This window comes from Aspergillus melleus (genome assembly GCF_016097325.1).
Source record: "Aspergillus melleus strain CBS 546.65 chromosome Unknown contig3, whole genome shotgun sequence".
Classification (NCBI taxonomy): domain Eukaryota; kingdom Fungi; phylum Ascomycota; class Eurotiomycetes; order Eurotiales; family Aspergillaceae; genus Aspergillus; species Aspergillus melleus.
The window spans coordinates 2,967,727-2,995,120 of NW_025763372.1; the positions used below are offsets into that span (position 1 = coordinate 2,967,727).

Below are 27,394 nucleotides of genomic sequence, written 5' to 3' on the forward strand. Positions count from 1 at the left end.
AAAATGGAGATGGACCGAAATTGATTTCGGTCGGGTTAGCGCGATTGTCTCGACTCGATGCGCCAGTCACGAATCACCGGTCTGTGACGCATCTCCACCTGCTGGAGACGATCGGAAACTCCATCAGATTCGGACCCGACTCATTGGTTCTGCTGCTCCTTAGGACCGAGCGTGACGTCCAATGGAGGGCCTCCTGGAGATCGTGAACTATGACTGGAGGGTGAATAAGTCAAATGGTTAATTAATTGTTCCTTCGCCCATTAATTAATCTAACAGAATTTTCATTCTGGTCAAATCAACGCGATGAAGTGGTCGGTAGCGCACGTCATGCCGGGCTGGTGCCTGAGGTGGCAGCGTTCTGGAAGGCTTAAATAGATTAATTGCGATTCCTCGCCGATTCATTCCCGAAGGTGTCAATCTTCAATGTCCACTCTTGTTTCATTCTGACAGGTTTTCGATATTGTTTGATACTGACTTCATTTCAGGGCGACACTGGAAACTCCAAAATCACTCCAACGCCGAGTCAGAGAATCGGATTTACCGAGCCCTTCCTGTCAGTTGGTCAGTGTGAACAGGGGGTATGCCAAAGAAGAGGACCGAAAAAGAAAAAAAAAGGGACAAAACCCAGCCTTGTTCGGCCTGTCTCCGTCGATCCAGCAAATCTATCGGGAGGATCCCTCCTGTCGGAAGGAATAGCATCAATTATCAAACTACCCAACTCAACAAAGAGTATAACCTCCGGACTGATCTCTGGAAAGAGAAAAGGAGGATCGCCGGCTTGCTCGAGATGGTAGGCAGGGCCGCGCCGGAGGGAGGCAGAGTTTGGTACGGCCAAAGAGGAGAGACTCGAAGCAACAGAGTTTCTCTGGTTCGACCCATGGCCCAAAACCAAGCCGAGCATCCCCGTCCGAGCCGGAGCTAAACGAAGGCACCTCCCTCGTGGTTTGGCGGCGCCCATTATTTGTCATGGAATTTGACACACAGGGGAGAAGGACGACGGTTGACTGACTGAATCAGGGTAGCCACCTACGGAGTAGTTTCATGCTATTTGAGGCTGTTTCCAATTCTTTGGATGCAGGATTGCAGCCGCGTATCGGGGAGTGTTTCGATGCACAGACTCCTTCTTGAAGAGGCTGGTAGGAAGTTGGAGCATCGCAGTTGCTGCCTACAGACCATGCAGGGAGAGGGAAGAACCAGCCGCCAGCTGGTGACGAGTAATCACTAAACACCACCTAAAGTCCTGAACGCCACCGGGGAGGGGCGTGTCGGGAATGCCCCCTGCGGCTTTAGTGCGCCCTGGCTGGCTCCCAGATCCCTCGATCGCGCTGCTTGGAGTAAGGGCGACAGGCAAACGCCGATGGATGACGCTCTGGTGAAACGGAAGCATGGATCCAAAAATTGTCCATGTCCAAAGGCTTTGTTCTAAGTTCCGCTTCTGTCAGTCGAGTCAGGGAATTTGTCACCGCTCAAAGTCAACTAAGTTAGGGTTGACAATCCGTCGTGACTTGGTTCCCCCTTCTCCGACAGCCGGTGGACGTTCTTATTTTTTGCAAAGTCTATTCGATGTTTATTTTTATGTTCCAACTTCTGGATCCTCTGTCAAGTGTCTTCCGAACACGAGCAACACGCGCACCTTTCCACTCCGGGTCATCTCGTGTGTCCAGGAGTCCATCGTCCATGGTTCATGCTTCACATCCGTCTCCGGTTCGTTCCAAATTGGTCGTTGAAACCCTCTGGAACCCAAAACTGACATCATTTGAGTTCCAAAATGTCTCACCGTCCCATCCAATCCTCTCTTCCCCACGAGTACATCCGCATCAAAATCCCCCGAAGTTTTCCCAATTGCTGCTAAGTTAAGTTCAGCCCGGTTCGTGACCCCGTAATGTGTTTTCAATAGTGCCTGCATAGTGCCAACCTTAGCCCTGAAAGGCTGTCCAATGACGCCCCCACTTCGCAATGCCTTCTAGAAATATACTAAACTAGCCACTAGGGCGCCCCCTGCCACGCCTCGGATCATTCCACTTTTTCGCTGAATGTCACGAACTATGGTTCCTTGACTCGGGCTCCTTTTTGTGTATTTTCATTTTGGTTTTCCTTTCCTGTGCGGATGATCGACGTCAGATTTCCCTGCATGTCGGTCACGTCGGTCTGTCTGACTTTGGTGTTTGGATCTTCCACTTGCCTCATTTGGTCATCTCGACCGTTGGTTCGTGCTGCATATCCCTATCGACTATCGTCTTTGGCCATGCGCTTGGGGAAATGGGGGTGAGAGAAACTTCACACTATCGATTTTCAAACCCGGTTCGAGTCCTGACTGAAGACTCTGACCTTCCTGCTGGGTTCCCATGTGGCTGATCGAGACATTGTTCACGATCCTTGCTTTGAGTTTTTGACCGCTGTCGCTTTCTTTTCTTTTCTTTTTCTTTTTCTTCTTCTTTCCCTGGGTCTTTGATTGAGATCTCCTCCCCTTTTTTCGTCTCTCCCCAGGTTAACTTGCATGGTACACTGGGCAGTGAGCAGTCCGAACAGTTGAATGGTTCGCCCCGAATGTCGGCGATCAGCTGGTCGGGTCATGCCGACCGGTTTTTGGGGCTCCTCACTCCGCCATCTTGACGGATGTCGTGATCTGTCCGGGTCAGGGGATTCGGCATTTAGCTGTCTCCTATTACTCTTCGCGACAAGGAGAAAACCTTGGTTTTGCGTCGCCACGTTGAATCTGTCTGCCTAGATACGAGTTCTTCAGAGGTCAGTTCCCACGACAACTACGACTCAAAAATCCGATATTGACTCCGCCGCTGATGACGATGACTTGGATTTTCTCGTTTCTTTGCTTTTCCCCTTTGTCTCTCCGATATTTACATCTCGACTAGGGAATGTCACCAGGTCCTGTCATTCCCTCATGCTGTGCCTCTGCCGAATTCCAATCCAGCCTGGTCTGGCGGTATGCATAACACTAGGTATACCCGTGACCCAGGGAATGGCGTCCCAAATAATGAATAGCCGGCTTTCCAGTCGATCTTGAACACTCCGCGGGAGATTTGCTGTCCAATGCCATGGTTGGCAAAGCATGTCCCTGTCTATCATCATCTCGTCAACCGCTGACCGGAATGAAGTCATCTGATCCTGGACCGGAGATTGGTAATGCTAGTGCCACGTGAACTTGGTGTCGAGGGCTCATGTTCAAGTCTATCGGGCATGGGTCTGGTGAGACAGCCGAGGCTAACTCGAGGCAACTATGCTGCACGATGACTTTGGCGTTGGTGCGAGACTTGATGTTTTCAGACAAGCATGCAGCGTTCTTGCTCTCGATGCGCTGGCTGTTGCCAAATACCGGAGAGGAGCTCGTTGGCATGGAAATGCGTCTACTATTCCCAACTCACGATCTTTGTGCGGGTTTATTGGAACCTAGTCTTCGTATCAATGAGAGCAGGTAGCGGCATAGCGATCGAGAGTAAACTGGTTTATACCAAGGGAGGAAAGAGAGGAAACGCAGGAAGCAAAACGTAGAGAAAATCGCGGTACGAGATGAGTGGACCGAATCAGGTTCAGCATGTTACTTCTGCCATTCTAGGTATACTTGGTTTGAGATCCTTCGTCTCCTGCCTTTGTAACCTACGACTAGCCATGGATGTGTCTTACAGAGTAGATAATACAATACTATCAAATGACACCGACCACATATTGCTAAAATGTACAGTAATTGTATACCGTCGGGACAGCTTAGTGAAGACAGTCTCTCTCGGGTCTTCGCTTGTCTTTCGAAAGTTCTCCAAACTTAGTAATAGCTAGTCACTTCAACGGGAGGATATGTAGACTAATTCGGAGTCTCTACCACAGCACGTACACGGAGAGACTGCTGTATATTGTTTACTCGGCCCATGGATTATACAAAATAGGCAGAGCAAGAGAAAAAAACACAGGAAAAAAAAAATAAATAAACTGATGACTCTAAGAATCAATCATTCGCCCTTAGCTTGTGTAACAAAGAAAAAAGATATCAGAAATTTCGACAATTGCAAGATTCGACTGCGCACTGGAGAACGCGCTGACTATGGTTGTCAGGACAATAAATAGCAGGCGCGCGCGCCTTGACGACTCGCCAAAGCTGTTATTATTCAAAACTGTTCGTGATCTAGGCATTGAAGATAGAAGGAAGGATTTTTGAATGAATCATTTGGTCGAATTGTTGAAGATGATGATCAATTATCTAGTATTTTGTCTCCGTTTCTCTCTCTCTCTCTGTGTCTCTCTTTCTCTGCTCTGAATGGTTTGAGTTTGCAAATCTCCTTGTCGTACAAAAAGTGTTTCATGACTTCTTGTTCACTTCGAAAATGTGCTAGATGGAATATATACAATTCTTTCAATTGAATCCTAATCACAACTTTAACCATGATAGTTGACGGGAAGGTACTCCTCTCTTCCTTCCTTTTTACATATCTCCCTTCCTTTCTAGCCTCCTACCTACCTTCCTGCCTTATTTAAACTGCAAAGCTACCTGAATCAGAACATCTCCGATTCAGATGACAGCTGACGCAAATCATATAAACTTCAGGATAGATATGTACCCATCCACTGAACCGGATCTTGGTACGTAGCTTTAGGAGGCAAGCTTAACCAACATCGTCGGGGCCCGGGGACTCCGAGCCCGGAGATGGTTCGGCTCTTACCTGAATTAAACCAGATCAGCCCTAAGTTAGAGTGCCTGGAGGGAATCCGAGGCGATGGGATATGTCCATGGAGAAAGGTTAGGAACAATACCTAAGGAGGCGTTTGTTGTATACGTTGGCTAGGGGGGTTATATGGTTATGGAGAGAGGAAAAGGGAGGAAGACACGGTCAAGGCATCGTTGCGATTGTACCTCTATGAGTTACTTGCTTCACTGTGTGGCTTTATTGGGGGGAATGTCTGTTAACTGTGGAACGATAAGTAAAGCTGCTACATGGCGGATTGCACCTCGGGCAGTGAAAGCGTTGATTGATTCTCCTGGACAAGGAAATCCGATTTTTCTTCTTCCTATAATTATGTTCAGGCATAGGCAGTGACCTACTATGCTGAGTCTTGATCGTATCATGATTCCAGTAGGGTTAGGGTATTGCAAAATACGATATTGTATATAGAAACAGCCTTCCTTTCTGTCCTCAAAGCACCTGTCATACTTGATTTCAAATCGAAAAGAGACGATATGGTTGCCGAGGCTGGATACAGATTAGGTTGGGCTCTAAGAGCGTGGTCTGGACAAGTTTGTTTCCTAATCTGCTAGTCATTCAGTTAACGTCAGTCAATATAAACGACTGTAGGGAAAGGAACGAGTATTATCGACGCTTGGATAGTTCACGTTATATCTTTAGAGTTGCGTTTACCTTAGTTTCCATAACATAGCAAATAAGATAGAACAAAGTCACGATCTACTTCCTTCCTACTTCGATACCTTATCTGCCACAATCCGTGCCAGAAAGAGGAGAAAGGAACGAGTAATCCTAATTTTTTTGGGTTAAATCTAGGTTAAGTCATCTGTGGTACTTTACCATAACCTAGATTGAGCTGCGAGAATTCATTTCTTGCCCTGAGACTATCTACACGACCACCAACTCTGTTCGCCTCCCCCTGACGTAGGAGAAATACCTTCGTTTCGATGAACTTCCAAAACACCTGTCACCTGTCACCAGCGTGGATCCTATAGTTTACCTTAGATGATCATCTCGGGGCGCGCGGACTTTTCATCTATGATGTCTTCACATTTGATTGACTTCTTTCTAGACAAAGTCAAGGAAATCCGACCTGACTCCGCCAAAAAAAAAGCCACACCCGATCACATGGAAATCTGCCCGTCTCCCTACTGTACTAGGTACTTCCTTAAACTTCAACAGCCAATAACTACCTTTGTCAGACAATGTTTCATCTCGACTATCCGCAACTCACTCCCCGGATACGAATATGGTAGTCATACCCGATGGAGAAAGACCAATTGAGTTTCATGGTGCCGTGGGTGTTGAGATGCCACTGGGAACTTTGCTTGATATTTCGTTTGGATCGTGTGGATGTGGGTTTTGGGTGTTGTGCATTGGGATGTTGCATGAGGGGGTTGTTGGTGGTTATGAATGTAGGTAGGTTGGTTGGTTTTCTGGGGAGGGTTTCTGGATGAGTTGGTGATGTTTGGGTTACTTTCTGTGCCTCTGTTTCCTTTTTCTAGTGTTCTTCTTTCTGTGCATTATTTTATTTATGGTAAATTATTTATGTGCGTACTGCGTGATCACTTCAATGACTCGACTGAGTTATTGAGAAGCGAAGCATGTCGATTTGAGAAAGCCTCGGTAGATTCATGATATGCAAGATTAGATTGACGCTTTCGGCCGAATCCCATAATGGTGAAATCGAAAGTCTCCGGATGAGAAAGAAGAAGAAAAAGACAGCAAGAGAGATAGAGTTAGGAGGGTGGGGAGAGAGCTGGGTTTTATCCTTTACCTAGGTAGCCTGGACATGCGAGTCTTTTGGCTTCTAATAACTTGCATTAAATGAAGTAAATATACCTATGCATGCGAGACTGTATAACTCTTCGTTTTTAGCAATCGCTTTCGTCGTTATTTCAACTGGATGATTTCATTCATTCTTGGTCATTTGTAGCTTTCTCTGGATCAGTAGAGTACATATACACAGAAAGGAGCATAGTGATGAGGAGAATGAACATAGGAATGAATCTACAAGGAGAACTGGAATGCATGAATATGGGGCTGGGATAGGTGGATAAAATGGAACAGAATAAAGTTGAACAGAAGAAATCAAGAACCAGATAACCATTACCTTTTAGACCATGTATCATTAGACAATAGAGCCTACGTGACCACGACATCGAATCCTTTCGCTATCATAATACCTCCCCAACCTTGATTCAACCAGCTGTCTATTCCTCATAACGACCTTCACGAGCCATCCTATAGTATCAGAACCTACAACTATAACAGTTTCACCCAGTGGGGCGGGGTTGATTAAAAGGCACGCGCATGCCCACATTCCTACTTGAAAACTCTCCCATCCAACCGCCAAACAATATAAATCAGTATGTAAATCCCATGGATTAGGTATTGCTACCATATGTATCTAAATAGATAAATGCACAGCCTGATCCCGAACAGACAGCAAATGAACACGTCCCGGCACAGCCGAGAAAAAGGATAATGGACATAGACAGATAGACAGATCGAGAAGCAGAAAAAAAATAAAAAAGAAAAGAAAAACAAGAAGCCACCCCGCTAAAAGCACGCAGATATCCAAGACCATAGACAATAAAAAGAAAAAAGATGAAATGGTATGTTGATCGGCGTATGTCACGGCTGATGTGCAGATGCAGACCGGATCAAATATATGACCAGACATAGCAGATGATAAGGATGCAATATGGTCGGTTGAAGTCGACTCAACCGATGAGGATATGAATATGACACGAAAAGATGTACAAATTGTGGTGTAGATTGGTTTACCAAGTTTCCTGTGAGGTTGTTAGTGAGTGAAGTTATTCGTATTGGTAGGGGGTTGCACTCACGGCAATGTATTGGCCTGCTTCTTTCTTGTTCGCCCAGAACTGCTGGGCTTCTTCCACGTTCAGGTTACCCTTGGCCATGGCGACGTCGACCAGAGCGGCCTCGACACCCTCGCCCATGCCCTTGCCGCTACCGCAGACGAAGACCCGTCCGTCCAGCGCGTTGATGACGAACCAGACCAGATCGGCCTGGTGACGCACCTCCTCCTGAACGTACATGCTCTCGCCGCGACGGCTTTGGACGACCGTGCGCACCTTGTCCTCGTCGACGCCCCATTCGCCGCGGTAGAGCTCGTCTAGCAGCGAGTCACGGACACCCTGGAGCACCCAGACCTTGTTGGCACAGTTGGCCGACTGCAGGCGGCGCTGCACGAAGCCGCGGAAGGGCGCGATGCCGACGCCGGCGCCGATCAGCAGCATGGGTCCGTCGGAGGCGAACCGCTTGGCCAGCGGGTTGGCCATCAGGCCGCGGAACATGGGGACGTGCAGGTCGAGCGTGCGAGGGTCGATGCCGCGCTTCTCAGCTTGCATCACCTGCTGGGCCAGGCGCTCGAGATAGCCAGATCCCACGCCGGTCCGCATGCCGCCCTTCCAGTCGTCCGACTCGGCCACGCTGACGGCCACTTCGACCAGACGACGGGGCTGAGCGCCCTTTGTGCACGAGAGCAGGGGGTCCTGCGAGAGAGAGTAGAAGCGGGGCATCAGGGTGTTCAGGACGGAGAGGAGGTGGTCAAGAGGGGGCTGCGAGGAGGGGAAGGCGTGCAGCAACTGCGAGACACTGACGTGCGACGCGGTACGGAGATCGCAGAAGGCGCCCTGACCCTGGGCGGAGGAAAGGAACATCAGGATCTGCTTCTCGTTGATGTCGCTGGCATACTCGGCAAGCAATCGGAAGAGGCCCTTGGTAGGAGCGTAACTCTGGATATCTGCGCACCAGTTGAGAAGCTCTCGGCGGGTGGTGATCAGCTCGCGCGGCTTGTCGTCACCCCAGATGGTCGGCCAGCGGCCCTTGGTGGTGCGCACCGAGACCTTCTTGTCTCGGATGGACTTGGGAACACCCAGCTGGTTGAAGATGTCGTCGACCTCTTCGTCCTTGTTTCGGGGGCACACGCCAATGGCACCGCCCACGACGAAGTCTACCATGCCGCTCTCGGCGGGATAGTCGGTCACGTCGATATCAAAATGGTACGTTCGCTTCTCGGCACCGGGCTTGGTGAGCTCCCGGGCATGATGCAAGGGAGCACGGTACACATTGTACGGAGGGTGAGGCTGGACGAACGGAGGCGGGTGATCCGCGGGTCCCAGCTGCATATCCACGGCAGATGCCGGAATAGCCGAGAAGGAGACGGTCTTCTCGGGGAGCTCGACCACGTTGGTCAGCTCGCTGTCCATCGTGAGATAGTCCACATTCAACTTCAGATCCCGGTAGGCCTTGTTGTCGGGGGCCGTGATAAAATTAGACCCGGAAACAGGTTCCGAGGTCCTCCGCAAGGGCTGACTGCGGCAGCATCCACCGCCACAGCACAGAGGCTGCACCTTCTGGGTGCCTCCAATGCCGACATTCTCCAAGAGCCGTCTCATGTCCTCTGAGTTCTGGGAGATGAGGACGGTGGAGGCGCGGCGTTCACGGCCAGAGTCATCGTCCCCGACAGACTGCTTGCGTGCTAGGGTTTCAGTGTCCGACTGGAGATCCGTGGCGGGCGTCGAGGGCGACTGCGAGTCAGAGCTGGACTCAGTATCCTGGGAGGCAGCGGCAAAGCCATTGAAGGTCATATCAGTCACCGATAAGGATCGGACGCCGCGAGGTTCCTCGGGAACCGGGTTATCAGGATGAGAAGTGGACGACACGGGAATAGCCCGGTGGTCTCCATTGATGGTGGGCGAGGACCTCGGCGCATTGGTCCTCACCGGGGGTTCAAGTACTGCGTGAACTATTTCATACAATCATTGATGAGCAATTGGTCTTGCTGATGGGATGAAGATAGAAAAGACCGGGGTGACACGGCCGATAGATAGCCGAGCAGGGGGGGGGGGGGGGGGGGGGGGGGGGGTGATCACATACCCATTGGGCCGGTTAAAGCTTGAGGAAAAGATATGTAGATGAAAAGGAGTTAAAGATGAGAGTATGGCAAGACTCCAGGGAGTATAATTGCAGAGTCGAGCCTTGGAGAAAATATGGAGGAGATGGTTGGAGGAGGTATGGTTTAAAAAAGACAGAGCGGCCAGAAAAAGCAAAAACAGGAAAAAGAAAAGGAGAGCAGACGGAACCGAACGACTGGGGACGGACTAAATTAAACGGGTGGGACGGTTCAATCCAACGTTTTATGAGCCGATCTGACTGATCGTAGGAAGGAATGCAAATTGCAGACGCTGGGGGCGAGCGGAAGGGAAGGGAGAGGCAATCGACGATTTTCGGGCCTGGGGCAAAACCGGGATGGCGGTTCCGCTGGGCGCTAGAGAATGATGCGTCCTTATTAATAGTTAATCACCGGAGCTGATCATTCGGGATCGCTTGTCTGCTTTGGGAGACGCCAATGATTGCTTGACAGGAAGACAGCGGAGGAACTGCAGGTTAAATAAAACAGATCAGATAGGACGGGGTGAAATCAGAATGATGTGGAGAGGGCAAAAGCGAGGAAAAGAAGGCGGGAAAAACGCACACAAGCGATGCTTTCTTTCTTTCAACCAAGTGGCAAAACTTTGGCAGCGGGAAAACGTCATTACCGCGCCCGTACCGTCTGTAACTTTACCCGCTACGCATCTGGCGGAGTATACTCTGCCTGGGTGAGATCGAGGGGATATTGGAGAGTGTCCTCCCTCCAGTCTCCGTTTGATCCCCTCGGCGTGCTGACTATGACCCCCAAAATGATAGGACGACGCAGACCCTGGACCATCGTGGAGGTTGACACTTGTTCAGATCTGCAGCTAGGCGGGAGAGATTACTCTAGCGGGGGGGGGTTCTTTGCAGGAGGCTAAAAAAACCAACAAGTCAAAGTCTTGGGCAGTCCCCATCCCCGGGAGCTACTACGGACTTCTCTCCAGACTCCCGGAGGATTTGTTTACTCAGAAAGGGGAGAGCTCACCTTTCTTTCCTGGTCTGGCGAGTCCATCCATGAGGACGGGTGGCGTATCGGTATGTAACGGCACGGCAGCCGAATACGGTATCGATCTAATCTGATCCGGTTGCGACCATCCCTTGGATTTTTTGTCTTTCGAACATTCTTACTACAGTACGCAGTATGTGAACGAGTCAACTCTAGCCCTGTCCCATGAAGCTGCAATGGGTGCCTGATGACTGCTCACGGTCTCAGGAGTAAGCTAAGAATGACCCGACCCCTGTCAACCCATCCCAACAACCCCCTTTCGGCTGTCGGGCCCTACGCCGGCACGTGATCGCACGGAAGCCAGCATCCGGATCAGATAACTCGTTACAGGCATCCTTTTGCTCCGAGTCACCCCACCCGGCGTCACCCCATCCTCAGACATTCATTCCTGTCGTCCCGGCAGTCACCCCCTTTTTCCTCTCGGTTGTTTGCTTGCTTGGAATTCATGTTCCGTCTGTCATGTAGTTATTCTTCCCTTGGTCCTCGGATGTCCAGAATACGGGATCCCAGGATACTTGCAGATGTCGATTGCCGCCGTCCGCAGCCGGCTATCATGTGACACGTCAATAAACCGGGTGGGGCGCGGCCGATGTCGGCTCTGGATCATATCAATCTGATAGCCACCGGATGTGTCATCGGCTTTCTGGCCTGCCGTTTCGGGCAGGAAGTTGCTGCAGGCCAAAGACAGTCGGTCTGCTGCCCAACTTTTTTCAATATTGTTTTAGTTTATCTGTAATTGCTTTTTCTGTCCCGTCGCCGGATCTTTTCTGGAAGTTCGACGATGCTGATCATCGGCTTGCTTGTCCGATTGCCAGCTATGATCTAACCCTGACTTCTTCATGCTGTAAAGTATAATACCTTAAAGATTCAAATACGACGATATGAGAATTGGACAGCCATATCAACCTGACAGACGTACCGCCGACTAACTCTACTCTGTTTTCTGTCCTACCTCAACTGAAACCCAAACAGATTCCGTTCCAAACCTCAAGATCAAACAAAATCAAACTTAAATACGGAGTATTTTTAAGGGGAAAAAAAAGCCTCAACGTCCCGTCCCGTCTTACCTGTCTCCGGTGTAGACTCTAGAACTCGTTTGGAGTCTCCACTTCCAATCCAGAGCCTCCGTATGGAATCCGTACAGTATAGGATTACGGGCACTTCATTCCCCTACGGTGTAAGTAGTGAGCATCAAACGCGGCTCACGCCCACGAATGGGAGTTCTAGCCGTCATCCGACCCGTTCTTCGGCTTATCTGATTGAAACTAAGACCGTCTGTTTGGGTCATGCACGCTAGACCGGGGAGTTTGGTCTAGCCGGTCTGTTTGGGTATGTCGTGTCTCTGAGTTGAGTAGTCTACAGGTCCAGGGTCAGAGACAGGACTCCCTACTCATCATAATATTAATCTAGTTGGTCGGTTAAGTAGACTGGTCATGAAGGTCGTATAAAGTACCTCAGCAGTCAGCGCCTCAGCGTTCGGTATAAACCAAGCAAAGTTTACTTACGGTCACAGAGTCCTACTGCCCTTCATCGTCCTCGGTTCCACTACTTAGTTAACTCTTAGACCCGGACTAACTAAAAAAACGGAGCCACTGATTGATAAGTCGATAACTCTGGGCCGCGCAGATCATCAATGGTTTCTTGGATTCTTGCTGGGGCTTTGGGGCCAAAGACCCCCTTGACCTTGTCTGGCTGGGAGGATGAGAAACTAGACTGGCTTTGTGGGTACCTGCGGGTTGAGTTGCATGCTGGAGCGGGTTAGGGTTGGTTTTAGTCGGAGTAGGGGGTTTCTAGAAGACTTTTCTGGAGTGGTCTGGTCTGGTCGGCTGGCTGGCTGGCTGGCTGGGGTGAGTTGGACTGGTCTTTTTGGGTGTTTGGTTTTGGTGAAGATTGGTTTGTGAGTGTGGTAGGTCAAATGTTCAGTTAACCTGTCGCTGCAAAATAAATCCCATGCAACTCGCTTATTTTCCTTTTGCCCTTTGCTGCCTTTTTCTTCTTTCGTAACCTCTTTCAAGACTCACGAGTGTGTATTTAGCTAAGATAAGCTAACCTATGAGGACCATACCAAATCCTTTCTCAAAGCCACCTAGGTAGAAATAACGACTACCCTGAACCTAATCTTTCCAAACGCGATCCTCAATCCTCAAAAGCCCATCTCGTCCTCCGTACTTTTGTCGCTATCGCCTCACAAATTCTCAAGCTCTAGACCGAATCTGTCCCTTGCATAGTCACCGCATCGCCATGCGTCATGCAATACCTTTACCCTCCGACAGCCAAGACTAGCGGTGATGATGACGGTGAGTCTATGGATGATGGACTTACGCGTCGAGGTGCCCCGTGCGAGTGATATTCATTCAGACACTACAGAGTATGTAGATGCAAGTTTAGTTGGGCTATTTTAAGGATAGATTTTGGTGGTTAGCGTTGGTGTTCCAGGGTAACATGTTGTTTGGTTTTGAGTACTTGAGTGGGTAGTTGTTGGAGATATTCATTTGAGGTTTGGGGTATAACCAGAGGGGATTTATGGATTCATTCTGATCGTGGTCTTTCTTTTAAGAGGAGATGGCAACGTTTGCTGACGTGAGCTTCTTCTAGGCTTGAGTGTCGGTGTTTCTGCGTCGAGTTTCAACGCGTCACTTTGTAGCTACCAGGGCCCACGCAGCACATCGCTGTCGCTGATTACCCATCGTGATCAAACCTTGCCAACTAACAATAACCTCCGCATAGAACTCACGAAGTATAGAAAGAAAGTCCAGCTTCCTCATCCATCCAACATAACCACCACCCCTCTAACCCCCTAGCTATAGAAACAACGCACCACCTACCTCACTCACCGTTCCCTCTTCACCAACGCCACCGGCGCAATAAACTGCCCCCTCCCCTTAACCACATAATATACCGCCGCGAACCCAATAACCCCCAGATACATAACAAACCCCCAATTCATACTCTTTGGATCAAAGTCCCGACTGAGCGGAAAGAACGCAAACATGAAGATCGGCAACAGGAAGGCCAGCGAGACGATGTTGATCGCCATTCCGAAGGGGCCGAGGGACCAGCGGCGCGGGGGGAGCGGTTCGCGACGGAGGCGCTTCAGGAGGACGCAGCTGATGGAGAGGATGTAGGCGGACATGAGGGAGGTTATTGTGAGCGAGACGATGGCTTGGAGGGCAACGAGGGAGCCGATGTTGATGAGGGAGAGTAGGATAGTTACGCCGAGGGAGACGAGGACTGCGTTTAGGGGGATGTTCCAGGTTGGGGTGACCTGTGTGTTGGTTTCCGTTGTGCTTTATGTTAGTGGTAGGGAGAAGAGGAGGAGGGGAGGGACGTACGTAGGAGAAGAAAGAGGAGAATGGGACGCCGCCGTCTCGCGCGAAAGACCAGAGCTGGCGTGAGGCTGTCGCGACTTCGGTGATGGTGCTGGCGATTAGGGTTAGTATCAAGACGAATGTCATGGTGTTTGTCGCGGCGTAGCTGCGGGTCGTGTTTTGGATGATCTGGATGAATGGGTAGCCGGTCGGACTGGCGAGGATGGTGGTAAGGTCGCCCAGGGTGAAGCAGATGGTGATGATCATTGTGAAGCCGAGGACTGCATTGACGCCAACGGCGGCCATCATCGCGTTCGGCAGGGTTTCGGATGCATCCTTGATTTCCTCGGCTGTTGGTTCGTAGGACTTCAGTGGAAGATACTGGTGATAGGTCAGAAGGAATACTCACACATATGGACAGAGCAGTCATATCCGATCATCGAGGTGATAGTGGTCGACAGCCCAACCATCATCGCACTGGCATTGCTATTCCATCCCCCGCCGTTATAGAATTCGGTGAAGACAGCTCGAGGGTTGTTCCGTGGTGCGAGCACCCACAGCGGAATGATGATCGCAAAGAGGCCCACGACATGAAGGATCAAGATAAGGCCTTCCACCATAGGAAGGTTCCTGGCCAGGAAGGTGTTGAAGAAGATCGAGAAGCCCGTGATGGCTATCACTAGTAACGTGCCATGCCAGCTCTTGAATTCGTACGTGGGATCATTCAGCACGATGAGGCCTTGAATGATCGTCCCGGCGAGAAAGGCGATGGACACGATGGCACACTGCCAGCCCATCACGCAGAGCCATCCTGAGCTGTCAGCTAGGCGTTCGACCCTAAGTGCTAGACATACCTGTGATATAGCTGAGAAACTTCTGGCATCGACGAGGAGCAAACTCGGATACCCAGTGATACTGTCCACCGGACGTGGGAGCCCTACGGAGTCAGATTGAATCACCAGAGAAAGAAAGAACCCACATCGAAGCCATTTCGGCAATGCTCGCAAAGACGAGCGAGAAGCCTGCAGTCACGATGATGAAGCCCCATACCAGCCCGGCCGTTCCGCCATTCATCAAGCCGGTACTCAGTAGTCTGTGCTGTGATCAGAATCGCGCTCGTACTTCCGAACAGTGACATACGTCAAGATCACCTCCCAGGTGGCTATCAAAGTGCAAGCGAATCCCAGGATCGAGATGAATCGGAAATTTCTCTGCCATGGAGCCGTTATTCGGGGATATTTGATGAGACGGACGAGCTCACTCGCAGGACCTGCACTCGGCCTAGATCGCTCATGTCGCGTTGATCGGCCGTCGTTCCCAGATACTTCGGGGCCACCAGGGCTTTTCGACCGTACTCGATGTCATGGCGATGGGTCTGTGCCTGAACTTCCACTCTGGTAACATTTTGAGGCGTCTCCAGGACCATAATGAATCGATAGCGGTATTCTATAATCGGCGAGAAGACGCTTCAAGGATAACTGAGCACCAACAAAGCAGGGTATATCCGTCTATACGAGCAGCAATAGCTTCCTGTCGCCATGCGAGCGAAAGATGAGAGAGCCGACGGGCTAAAGATACGAAAGACTCATGCAACCCAATCGGCCATCCTTGCTCCTGGTGCCTAAATCTTAATGATCGGAAGATAAACCTTGGACGGCCTAGTCCTGCCTTTTTCTTCATTTGAGTTTCACTCTCCGGTGCCTCGCACGGGGTACTTCCTTTCAAAGTCTTCAAACTTGATAGATCGACTCCCGTGACGGATGATCCTTGAACTATATCTCCTTCCTTTATACCCTAATCTTATCCACGCTGGAGGAGTCCAAAAAGGGGCCCGAGCAAACAAATCCCCAGTACGGAGAGAAAAAAAAGCAAAGAAAGCGCACTGTTTGCTGTTCAGCTCTTGTGTAACACCACCAACCCACCTCGATGACTCCTAAATTATGGTGACAGCGGAGATCCAAAATTGAGATCACGAGTGTGGTGCGTCTTCCCTGCTGCAGAGATCCAATAGTAGGTGGGAGAGTCGGGGGATAAATGGCTATTCGGAGTTTGTGTGACAGTCACAGACTGTTTCTCCTTTTGTCCCAAGACATGTGGATGGCGGTGCCCTCGTGCCCTAGGTGCGTACAAACAACTCTCAAACAGAGCCAGGCTCGTGGGAGATGCAGTAGACTGAGGTACCTCCCTTTTCCATGCATGAGTAGCCAGACTTTTCCTTCTTCACATACAGTACACTCGAAAATGCAATAGCTAGCTTATTCCCTCTCACCAAACCAGTAATCAATCAGAACAAAGAAATTAAGAAGTGACAATCCCAACTCTTAGATCCCTCCAACAAGCGAAAAGCAAAAACGAAAGCACCCTAACTCCCATGCCCAATAAAACATCCCTCCCCCTCACAATCCTCTACCTCTACCCATCACCCTCCCTCTCACGTCTACTGTTCGCCTGAATCCGATACCCGACGGTGTACAGAGTCCGTCAGGCTCAGCAATGAGCTCCGACACCCCCATCCCCATCCCCTCGGGCTACTCTCCTCCCTTCGAAGTCGTCGATGACCTCCACCATGGCGCTTGGGTGATCATCGCGACGGCGTTGGGCCTGGTTATTGCGCTCGTCTCGTTCCTGATTCGCGTGTATGTGCGCGTCGCGTTGAATCCGCCGTTCGCGGTGGATGATGGGGTCTTGTTGGGTGCTACGGTGGGTTTCTTTGTTCTTGTCCTTGGTTTCTCTCGAAGAGTGGGAATGTATTGAGTCGATGTCGATATTGAATCGATATCTGTGACTTAAGGCCAGAAGACACTCTTATCTAATATACACACTGTACCGTGCTAATCCTCGGTGGAAGTCAACAGGTCGTGGCTGTCATTCAATCCACGCTTCTCTTCCTCGCCGTCTCAAAAGGCTTCGGTACCGCGATGGATTTGCTATCTGTTGCGGAGGTGAATGTGGTTCAAAAGGTATGTTCCTTCATCATACCTAATATAACATACCATACCACATAAATCTATCCCAGACATGGATACACAACACTCGAGGATGAAGCAGAGCCAACAGACCAAACCACACTAACAACCTCCCTCACGAGCGTGTCCGAGAAAAAAGCTCATCACCACATCCGACATCCTCTACCTCATCACCATCTACATCACCAAGGCCTGCGTCGTGGGAATCCATCTACGTTTGACGCCGCAGAAGCGACATAATCAACTAGCCTGGGCTACGTTGGGCCTGTGCACGGCGTGGATCGTGACGGCGTTGTTCCTGGTGACTGTGAATTGCGAGTTGAATAAACCGTGGAAGGGGACGGGGGCGGAGTGTGTTAACCTGGTGAGTCCTCACTTTCTGGTTTGGCTCTCGTCCTTGGACTCCATTTGTCAGAAGATTTGTCAGAAGAGGGGGAGGAGTTAGAGCAAGGCAGACTGACTTCTTACTTCCCCATGAACGGGCGAGGTGGAAACAGCTCCCACGATGGCAATTCATCGTCTCCATCGACATCTTCACCGAAGTACTTCTCTTCGGCCTCGCAGTCACCTTACTAGCCGGGTTATTCATGCCCTTGAAACGCAAGATAGCGATCGGGTGTGCCTTTATGTTTCGATTACCGTTAGTCCATCCTCCATCTACCACTCCCAGGATCACAGAACACCAACTGACCCCTCCCCCCTTGTCTATAAATCCAGGTTAATAATCCCATGTACATTCCACCTCATAACGCTAACCCAAAACCTGCATTCCTACGACGCCACCCTCGCCTCCGTGTCCCCGATCATCTGGGCCCAGGTCGAACTGGACTATTCGCTGGTCGCGTGCAGCGTGTTTTGTCTGCGGCCGTTCATGGCGGCTGTGAGTACGAATTATGGGACTGCGGGGGATGAGATACTGGAGAGTGGGAATGCGAGTGAACAGAGTCGGGAGCAGCGGACGAGGGTTCATGGGTATAACCATACACATGGGAATGGGGAGCCAGGGCAGGAGGGGGGTCATGAGACAGGGAGTAAGAGTAAGGATGCGGGTGGGATAGGGAAAGAGGGATCTGAAGGGGGAACAATGGGTCGTGTTATGTCAGAGGAAGGGGGAATAATGAGATGGTTTTCGAGAGGGAAGAGGAGGACTTCCGGAGAGGAGGGGATTGAAATGGAACGAGAGACCGGGGAGGGTCATGATGGGAGGAAGATGGTGATTCGGAAAGACGTGCAGTATTCGGTGGAGTTCAAGAACAACAGTCGAGCGGATGAGGACGTGCCGAATGAGATGGAGTACTGGGATCGATATTTGGATCCGAGGCCGTGAGAGTAAATCTATTATCTTCAAATGTTTTAATGTATATTCAAATCTTATCAGACGATTCATATATCTACAGAATGACCGAACCCTAGATCCATAACACCATGCGCCTTGAAACCACAAAGAATTAATCACGCTGAAGGTGTTGGGCGCTTGAAAGGATGCGCTTCGGTGTTTCTGTCATCTTCGTTAGCATCTGATTAGACAATTGCGCAAGAAAGCACATACAGTACGTATTCGTCCAGACTGACCACGTCCGGCTCAGAGAATATCAGATAGAAATACTTCAACGTCTCGGCCAGCCAGAAACTTTCCATATAGTCCATCTGTTTCGCATGAGGATCGCGCACGTCGTCAATCGCCGCGTGCCCATATTGCGCGCGCGTCATCTTGTCGATGTTTCGGAACATGCGCCACGCGGCGTCCTGGAGGCTTTTGTCGCCCGTGATCCGATACATGATAAAGACGGACTCGATAGCCTCCGGTCTGGAACCCATAAGCATTCGTCCCACAAGACAGATTGGGCAAACTTACCTCAGTTGATAGCCAGCATCCGGAATGGCATAGATGCCCGGCTGAAGACCGTGGCTTTCAATCAGCGACTTGGCCTCGGCCACGGTATCTTCCGCTTCCGAGCCTTTGGCCAGTCGAAAGCGCAAGTCCCGGTACCATTGCTTCTTGTCCCACTGACAATTGTTCATGTCCTTGCAAGGAGAGACGTACATGATCTCTGGCATGATTCCTGTGGGCATGACGTCGTACCCCCAGATACAACCGTCGGTCAGCTTGCGCGCAATTTCCAGATCCTCCGGGCGATCGAATACTTTAGCCCCGATGCCGACGGTGCCTCCCAGGTAGCATTTAAGGTGCTCGACCTGGGGCTCGATCTTCTCGCGGCTGTGCGAGAACGTCGTGTAGATGTTCCCGGGGAAGAGAATGTCCCTGCCATCCTCGGTCATTCCGCGGAAGAGCAATCGATCTTTGATCTTGTTCATGGCGGTGTTGTACATTTTGCGGTACTGGTTTGTTTGAGCGCCCAGCAGCATATGCTCTTTGGGAAGATATTCGTATGTGGAATCGGCCATGGCGCCGACGCTGAATCGGTTGTCCGAGAAAATCATGTCCTCGCCATTAAAAGTGATGGGCCACAACCCGGGGAGCTTGGTAGATGCCTGGGTTTCTTCGAGAAGATTGGTGAGTCGCTGGGCGGCGTCGTAGTACTTGGAGTCGCCTGTCAATTGCGACAGCCGTGTGAACTCCAGGTTCAGCGAGCCGATTTCGGCAGTAATCGTGTTGCGACTCGGATGAATTCCCATGCCTTCGGCGGATCTATCGTTCAATTAGTAAATTCCTGGCACCGCTGACTACCCTTTAGGTGATCCGACCACTGCCCGATACATACCTGGTCCATTCCCACCGCGATTGCGGAATTCGATAGCGAGTATCAAACGAGGCGTACAGCATATCCGCAACCTCGATCGACTTCTTCAGCAGAATCGGATAGCTGCCATTGGTCAAATCATAAGCCCCCAAGAACCCACCCAGATAGCGAATGTTGGTCTCGAAAACGTTGATCTGAACGGCATGTGTGGTGGTGAAATCGATATGGTCCAAAGCTTCCAGCGCTTCTTCAAATTCGTTCTGCAGACCCAGAATCACGAGCGAATCGAGCGAATCGACCAGCGTAGCTCCCCATCCCGCAAAGGACTCGCGCGAGTTCCCACTCAGAGGCGACACTTCGTCTTGTAGCCATGCGCGCTCCCGGTATCCTTTCCATGCATGTTTGAATGCTTCCTTCACGGCATCCTGTCGCTTCACTCGCTTCCAGCGACCAAACCACGACTCCTTGGGGAAATTATGTTGGATTTGCGGGATGGGCGATGGGGCTCCCGTCGGAAGAGGCGTGTACTCTGAAACCGGCCATTTCTCGGGTTGTTTCGTCCAATGGATGCGGCCGTCTGCTTTTAACGATTTTGGCGGGGTTTGAGGCGGGTTGTGAGAATGGATGGAGTGCTCGCGCTGCGGCAGACTTGAGATGAATACATAGGTAAAAGCGATAAGAAAGAACGTAGGGAGAATGTAGCTCCGTCGGCCTAATACCATGTTGCCGGACAGAGAAGTAGAGATATCGGATATATCAAATCAAAGATTGGGTTATGGATAGTATGCGATAGGAAACAGAACGAGAGAGTGTGAGAAGAGGACTTTAATAGCCCTTGGTAATGATCTAGAAAAAGAACGATGACATCTAAGGAGCGCAAGTCATTTCAATTAAACAACAGAAGTTCCAATGAACATTCTGAAGCTGAGCAGATAATAGTATCAGGATAAGCGAGAGTGCTGAATTTCTTCAACCATCAACCCTTCACATCAAGGGGGAGAAGGAAGGAAGAATTGAGGGACGGCCAGACGAGTGGCTTCAAGACATCACTTCCTGGAAGAATACGACGACAACTAAACAAATCCTGCGGCCAGAGCCGCCACAGTGAAATGGCCCCAGTGATCACCACCAAGTTGACCCTTGTTTTCCTTCGCATTGATTGGCAAGTGAACATGGGATTGGTATTTTGTATGTCGAAGGTCTGGCCATCACTTGCGCGTTCTAGGCAATGATAGACACCGCACAAGCTCGTAAGATTCCTAGCGTGGCTGAGTGTGTTGCCAAAGTCAGTAAAGGAGTGCCATCCGCTAAGCAAATGACATGGAACTGGGGCCGGCCATTGCGTAAGCATGTGGTCCCTGAGACCCTTAGGGTCTTTTTTGGGGGGGAAGGGATCTGAGAGATGAAAGATTAATCCGACTGCTGACTGGTGAGTGGGAATTGGTTTCTGCTATTCTTAACAGCTTTGTTGACAGGCTCAAGCCGCCCCCTGGTTTGGTCTCAGCCTTGAATTCGTCCCGCGTCTTGGCGGTTCTCAGGGCACATTGGCGTACGTATGCTTCAACAAGGGAGGGGAATCTGATGTGTCGAGCAAAAATTATTGAATGTGGGATGCTGTGATCCAAAACAGGTGGTTTTTCATTTTGTCTCACATGCCGATGAGTCTGAGTCTGAATGGAGATTCGATGGATCATGGGCCAGACCGGGGCAGGATGAGGCCAGAAATGAAGAGGCGTTTGGCCGGTGGAGATCATCGCCAAGGAGGAGTTGGCCTGGTGCTTAGCCTCTTGGCACGTTTGTCCCGTTTGTCTCTTCTGCTCTGTTGTGGCCTCAGGTGTCGACAGCCTCAGGCAACGGACTCCGGCTCGAACGTTGCCAATTGCAGCTGAAGCTTTATCTGATTCGGGCCAGACGAGGAACTCGATTTTGAGTTGAGCCAGTATTCTTACTGTCTATATCAGTATCTGAGATAATTTGGCTAGGAACTACAATTCATCTGAAGGTATCGTTGTCATCACACTCCAAATCACTCTTTTCTTTGTGCATTCACATGAACAGTAGTACATGTACTAACCTGGTGTTATAGATCTATTGGTTCCTCCTGTCATCTTGATCTACTCTAGATGCTGGATTCTGAATGAACCTGTCAATCTTTACTCTGCTTGCACGGTCACATCCCGCTTTGTGTCCGATACCCAAACTGCCAAAGCATCTCTTTCATTCCGCTTTTCTGAACCATTGCCTCCGCATCCACCACAACTACCACCTAACCAAGGAGCAATAACCAATATCATTATATCTAAACCATCAATCTACTCTACCAAGCACCAAGCCATTACCCCATCATGTCTATCACAGGGTACTTACCCCCCCCCCCCCGTCCCCCCAACCCACATGCATATCAACACATCATACATATCTCCCACGATATCACATGATATTAACAACACCAACAGCGTCTTCTTCGTCCCCTCTAACCCCAATGCCCCCACGGCTCTAGCAACCATCACCAACCGTCTGCACACCTCTCTAGCAGACGACCCGGTGCCCGTCGGCCGCTGGGCCCTAGAGCACAAGCTCATGCGCGACACCCCCTCATGTCTACCCGCGTCCGCATCAAGACCGGCTCTCGTCCCGCGGTACATGCAGTTTCTATCTCTTTCATATCACCAAAACCACGGGTTCATATATACCTCGGTGCCTGAAACCCCGAACCCGAACGCTACAGGCCCGGCTACACCAACACCAGCCCAAGCCGCCGTAGGGTCCCCAGGTGCAAGTCACCCCCAAAACCAGCCGATGATCATGACAACCGTGCCGCTACCTTCCAGCGGCACCTTATTCCAGCATTTCATGTACGCCGCGCAGCCGCTCTGGTGCCATCGCCATAGCGTGACGGTTCCGGGGGGCGCGGCGTACGATGTCGGTGACTACCGGGTCCGGGTGGGCGATGTGCGGCAGACGGTTCCTACGGCGCGGGTGCGTGGCGCCGTCGTCGAGATTGAGTGGCGCGGGCCGTCGTTGGTGAGGTCGATTGCGATGCAGATGCAGAAGGTGAGGGCTTCTGCTGCTGCTCGGGGTCAGGGCGTTCCGGACTCTGGCAATGGTAATGGCAACGGTAACGCTCGCGAGGGTGACGACTCGGATTCTGCGATTGAGCTGCTGTTCGCGGAGGGCATCGAGGAGGCAGATATCGACGCCGAGTATGTGGCGACGACGGCGCTGATTCGCGAGTTCTGGGCGAAGTTGGGGATCGAAGGGGCTAGGGAGGCGATGCTACTGCCGGATGTGGGGAAGGAAGTGAAGGGGATGTTGAGGAAGTTGAAGCAGGGCAGGCCAGTGTCGAGTCAAGGAGGGAAGGACGAAGACCCGGATCCGGAGGCGGGCGCGGATGTGGCCAGGCAGTTTATGGAGATATTCAGGTTCAATCGGTGATTTTACACATGTCCTGTCACCTTGGTATTGGAGGTTGTTGGGCGGTGTTGGTCTACTTGTTTGGAAAGTTCTCGATTTTGGATAGAATATGCCAGGAATTTAACCATCACAGCCTTAAAGACTAGGTAATGTCATCAGGTGCAGCCAAAGCTACAAGTAATCATTGACGGGCTAAAGACACAAGGGTAACGCGAAGTGATGAGATATGGACAATGATGAAAGACGAGGGACAAAAACCAAGCCAAGGAACAACAGAGCTCGAGCATGTTAAGAAATGGTCTGGTCATCCGGTTAAAGCTGACACCTGGACATCTTCTTAACCCACTCGGCTCCCAAGTCTAACGTCCATCCCACTCTACTCTTCTCCGAGGAAAACAACGAGGCTACGCATAGCCAGTACAGCCACAAGGTATTCTGCAGTCAAAAGACCAGGACTACAGACAAAGGCAAAAGAATGAGACGGGACGTGATGGAATGTAATTTCTTGGCCCCCACCTCTCCCCCCTTTCACTATCAATGCACGAAATAGACAAAAGGAAATACGTTTATTTTTGCATCATCAGCTGGACGAACTCGTTGTCTGGAGGATTTGATTAGTTGGGGTTCAGCAAGGACATCCAAAGGTCACAACATACAGTCAATCCGGCCGTCGCCATCCTGGTCCGCCTCGCGAATCATCTCGTCGACCTCATCGTCGGTGAGCTTCTCGCCGATGGAGGTCATGACGTGGCGCAGCTCCGCGGCCGAGATGAAACCGTTGTTATCGCGATCGAAGACCTTGAAAGCTTCCCGGATTTCCTCCTCAGAATCGGTATCCTTCATCTTTCGGGCCATCATCGTCAGGAACTCTGCGTGAGGTTAGCAGCTGAGTGTCATGATTGTCTCCCTTTCCGGATATCGGTGTGTCCATCATCGCATACCGGGGAAATCGATGGTGCCATTGTTGTCGGCGTCAACTTCGTTGATCATGTCCTGCAACTCAGACTCGGAGGGGTTCTGGCCCAGCGAGCGCATAACAGTGCCCAACTCCTTGGTGGTGATCTGGCCTGCAGCGTGGATTCACAAATTAGCGTCCTGGTCGCAAATCGGTCGGCGGAAGCAACAGGGTGAAAGAAAATTCCATATCGACGGAAAACAGCCGGTCGCGTGAGTCGATGAACTGGAAGGGAAACCGGAATAGCACTAACCATCGCCATCCTTGTCCTGTGAAGAGGCAAAATCTCAAGTGAGCTTGGAATATTCCCATAAGGCTGAAGGCGTAAAAAACAAAGCAAGATCGCTTCGTTTCCCCATCATTACATCAGGAAGAATGGAACACTTACGAACAGGGAGAAGGCCTCCTTGTATTCGGAGACCTGCTCTTCAGTCAAAGAGTCGGCCTAGGCAAATGCGATGTCAGCAATTCAGTTCAGAATGTCGGCTAGACCATGCCCCGCAAGGCGGGGGGGATTTTCCCACGCGCCTGGGCGAAATATGGGGAGAGAAAGGGGAGGCAGGGGAACGTCATACCATGATGAATTTGTGAAGATGAGCGAAGAGAGAGAAACGGCAAAGGATAGGATTGGGGGTTGGTGATGGTGGTGCAAGACAAGAAGCCGATGGGTTTAAGTTAGTGGGGGAGGAGAAGGGAAGAGCGAGTGTTGTTTAAGGGGAAGCCGACCCAAACTAGCTGCAATCATCGGCCTGTCCTCAGGCAGCCCGCCCGCGGATGCCTGAAACGTGACCCGCCGGGAGATTCAGCTCAGCCCGTTAGTCAAGATTAATGTTTACGCCTGCTCAACATCTGGAAAATTCGTTCGACCAGCCTTCGTTAACGCTTCTCACTACCGTCACTACCGTCACTAGTGTCTCTAAGCCGACTACTTGCTTCTAATTATGGATTACGCGTCGTGGATCCCGGTAATCAGCTGTAGAAAGGAACTACTGGTTAGCGAAGGCAGCAAGTATTCGGTTGGGGAATAGAGCGTTAGCATGGCATCGCCTAGAGGTAAGGCTGAAAAGGCAAATTCCAGGAACCAGTAGATTTTAGATATACAGCATCTTGCAGAAATTGGTATCTTGGTCCAGCTGAGCCTGGCTGTGCATCTTGCAGCAGGGCAAGACCATCTGGCATCCAGGCACTGAAGTATAGAGCACGATCCCGTTGAAGTACGTCATCTGTAATACCGCATCAGTCCTGGTTTCTCCAGAATGGCAAGCGATGTTCGACACGAGTCGCATTATCAAGATAAGTGCCCATTTCTTCTGGAGAAATGGAGAGTTACCAAAGTGACCATACCAAACCGTAGAATTACGGAGGACGGACCGCGCTTATCCCGAACGGGACTGGGGCCGTCTCCCCTTCACGTGGGCCGTCCTCGGAGATCATGCGGAAGGCACATAGTAGAGGTCCCTTGTATAGCGACGGTCTCTATGCTTCATATGCCAATCGAACCACACTCGACAGTCTCCAGTGTTCATGCTGATCTCACCATTCCCTCGAATTCTTTCGCATCTCGCCCCTGACTGCTCTCGGCTCGGAAGCTGGCCCCCGACATGATCCAGGCCGTCTAAAAGGACAACCGTCAAGATCACCCCGGCTTCTTAGCACCGCTGCTTATTCCTCGTCCATCATGTGGCGAGACCGAACGAATCTGTATGTATCTGCGTTCAATTCGACTCTTTCTTTGACACTTGAGAGGCGGAGTCTTCAAGGCTGTTCGGTCGGTCGGAAGCTAACTCATATCGCCCCGTTCCCCAGATACATCTCCTACCGGCAATCATTCACGCACCACCCGGCCAAGAAGCCACGGTATATCGGCTCGACCAATGGCTTCTCTGACACGCCGTCGCACGCGGAGGAAAGCAGGAGGCTGATCGGGGATACGGCGGGATTCGATGACGATGGCGACGCCGTGATTGAAATGGACGTGCTGCCCCCGCGCTGGGTGGACATACAGGACGAGGTGACGGAGTTGCTGGCGGACATTGCGCAGAAGTCGGCACACCTCGACAAGCTGCATCAGAAACACCTTCTGCCGGGATTCGGAGAAGAGGAGGCGCGCAGGCAGGAAGAGGCGGTCATCGAGCGGTTCACGCAGGAGATCACGCGAGCTTTCCACGACTGCCAGAAAGCTGTGCAGAAGATTGAGACGATGGTGCGCGAGGCGAAACAACAGGGTAGTGTCAGTAATGGGGACGAGACCATGGCGAAGAACATCCAGATCTCCCTGGCGTCGAGGGTGCAGGATGCGAGTGCGCGGTTTAGGAAGAAGCAGAGTACCTATCTTAAGAGTGAGCGGACTTTCCTTCCTCGCCCCTTTGGACCTGTCGTGTGCTGACTTGGACGTTTGCGTTATAGAACTACGAGGATTGGAAGCTGGCCCTTCGCCATTCGATCGCGCGCCTACACCGCAGAACCCTTACACAGATCCCTCGTTGATGGAATCCGACGCGGACAAATCCTTCTCGCAATCGACTCTCATGCAAACATCGCAACGAATGACCGGCGAGAACGACGCTGCGATCATGCAGCGGGAACGAGAAATCAACGACATCGCCAAAGGCATCATCGAACTCTCAGACATCTTCCGCGAACTGCAAGCAATGGTCATCGATCAGGGGACCATGCTGGACCGAATAGACTACAACGTGGAAAAGATGGGCACGGAAGTCAAGGCCGCCGATAAGGAGCTTAAAGTGGTACGTCTCATCTCAAGCCTCCACCATCTCCCCTCTGTCCCTGTTGCTAGCAATACAATAACGCAAACATGACATGCCAAACTAACACCCGCTCCTCCAGGCCGGCAATTACCAACGACGCACCATCAAACGCAAAATTCTACTCTTACTGGTCATTCTCGTCGCCGGCATGTTCATCCTCCTGCTCGTGAAGCCCAAGAACAACAACTCGTCCCCTCCAGAGCCCGCGCCCGCTCCTCCGTCTTCGCCGCCGCCTCCATCAAACGAGCAAGCGCCCGATGCTGTGCCCCGAAATTTCGAACTTGTTTATCGCCGAAAGAGGCGCCCGGCATTGGACCGCTCCGTGCGGAGAAAATGGGAAGATCCAGGCATATATCGATAATCTTTGGCGCTTTTTGTTTCAGATACCATGATAATAGTTTTAATTTAGCGGAATCAAGAGCTGATTTGCATCGCTAGACTGTCTAGATTGATGATTGCATGTCATTACAGTTTATGTATGTTTTCTATGGTAGTGAACAGGCCCTACGTGCTTAGGTTGTAGATGGTTGCTGTCATATGATTTTTAAGATATCCACGAAGCAATTGCCGTATAAACCATGCACAGGGTCCCTCAGATAGTCAATGGTTATATTTAAATCAATAGCGCAAATACCTAGTCGCT

General features: G+C 50.9%; 8 protein-coding genes across 8 annotated transcripts; 3 read left to right on the forward strand and 5 right to left on the reverse strand.

Moving 5' to 3' along the window:
- Positions 1–6,311: 6,311 nt before the first annotated feature.
- On the reverse strand, positions 6,312–10,216 carry LDX57_006078 (FAD binding domain protein). Its single transcript, XM_046087770.1, has 3 exons — positions 9,597–10,216; positions 7,538–9,465; positions 6,312–7,483 (listed from the first exon to the last, which is right to left on the reverse strand). Exons 1-3 carry the CDS (start codon positions 9,598–9,600, stop codon positions 7,472–7,474), a joined length of 1,944 nt encoding a protein of 647 aa, XP_045943738.1. The 5' UTR covers positions 9,601–10,216; the 3' UTR covers positions 6,312–7,471.
- A 3,252-nt stretch (positions 10,217–13,468) lies between these two features.
- Positions 13,469–14,836, reverse strand: LDX57_006079 (uncharacterized protein; the record flags this gene model as incomplete). Its single annotated transcript, XM_046087771.1, has 3 exons — positions 14,356–14,836; positions 13,971–14,296; positions 13,469–13,903 (listed from the first exon to the last, which is right to left on the reverse strand). The coding sequence occupies exons 1-3, from the start codon at positions 14,741–14,743 to the stop codon at positions 13,469–13,471; spliced, it is 1,149 nt and encodes a 382-aa protein (XP_045943739.1). The 5' UTR covers positions 14,744–14,836.
- Positions 14,837–15,171: 335 nt separating this feature from the next.
- Positions 15,172–15,372, reverse strand: LDX57_006080 (uncharacterized protein; the record flags this gene model as incomplete). The annotated part of the gene is made up of 1 exon (XM_046087772.1): positions 15,172–15,372. The coding sequence occupies one exon, from the start codon at positions 15,370–15,372 to the stop codon at positions 15,172–15,174; it is 201 nt and encodes a 66-aa protein (XP_045943740.1).
- A 1,067-nt stretch (positions 15,373–16,439) lies between these two features.
- LDX57_006081 (uncharacterized protein) lies at positions 16,440–18,239 on the forward strand (the record flags this gene model as incomplete). The annotated part of the gene is made up of 5 exons (XM_046087773.1): positions 16,440–16,646; positions 16,802–16,906; positions 17,052–17,276; positions 17,410–17,552; positions 17,630–18,239. 5 exons carry the CDS (start codon positions 16,440–16,442, stop codon positions 18,237–18,239), a joined length of 1,290 nt encoding a protein of 429 aa, XP_045943741.1.
- Positions 18,240–18,364: 125 nt separating this feature from the next.
- Positions 18,365–20,336, reverse strand: LDX57_006082 (glycoside hydrolase family 47 protein; the record flags this gene model as incomplete). The annotated part of the gene is made up of 4 exons (XM_046087774.1): positions 18,365–18,410; positions 18,462–18,719; positions 18,768–19,562; positions 19,636–20,336. 4 exons carry the CDS (start codon positions 20,334–20,336, stop codon positions 18,365–18,367), a joined length of 1,800 nt encoding a protein of 599 aa, XP_045943742.1.
- A 1,623-nt stretch (positions 20,337–21,959) lies between these two features.
- LDX57_006083 (uncharacterized protein) lies at positions 21,960–23,538 on the forward strand (the record flags this gene model as incomplete). Its single annotated transcript, XM_046087775.1, has 2 exons — positions 21,960–21,973; positions 22,071–23,538. 2 exons carry the CDS (start codon positions 21,960–21,962, stop codon positions 23,047–23,049), a joined length of 993 nt encoding a protein of 330 aa, XP_045943743.1. The 3' UTR covers positions 23,050–23,538.
- A 56-nt stretch (positions 23,539–23,594) lies between these two features.
- On the reverse strand, positions 23,595–24,561 carry CMD1 (calmodulin; the record flags this gene model as incomplete). Its single annotated transcript, XM_046087776.1, has 5 exons — positions 23,595–23,629; positions 23,685–23,897; positions 23,970–24,095; positions 24,368–24,428; positions 24,559–24,561. 5 exons carry the CDS (start codon positions 24,559–24,561, stop codon positions 23,595–23,597), a joined length of 438 nt encoding a protein of 145 aa, XP_045943744.1.
- Positions 24,562–25,661: 1,100 nt separating this feature from the next.
- tlg2 (t-SNARE syntaxin TLG2) lies at positions 25,662–27,112 on the forward strand (the record flags this gene model as incomplete). Its single annotated transcript, XM_046087777.1, has 4 exons — positions 25,662–25,684; positions 25,790–26,322; positions 26,390–26,730; positions 26,831–27,112. 4 exons carry the CDS (start codon positions 25,662–25,664, stop codon positions 27,110–27,112), a joined length of 1,179 nt encoding a protein of 392 aa, XP_045943745.1.
- Between the last annotated feature and the right edge of the window lie 282 nt (positions 27,113–27,394).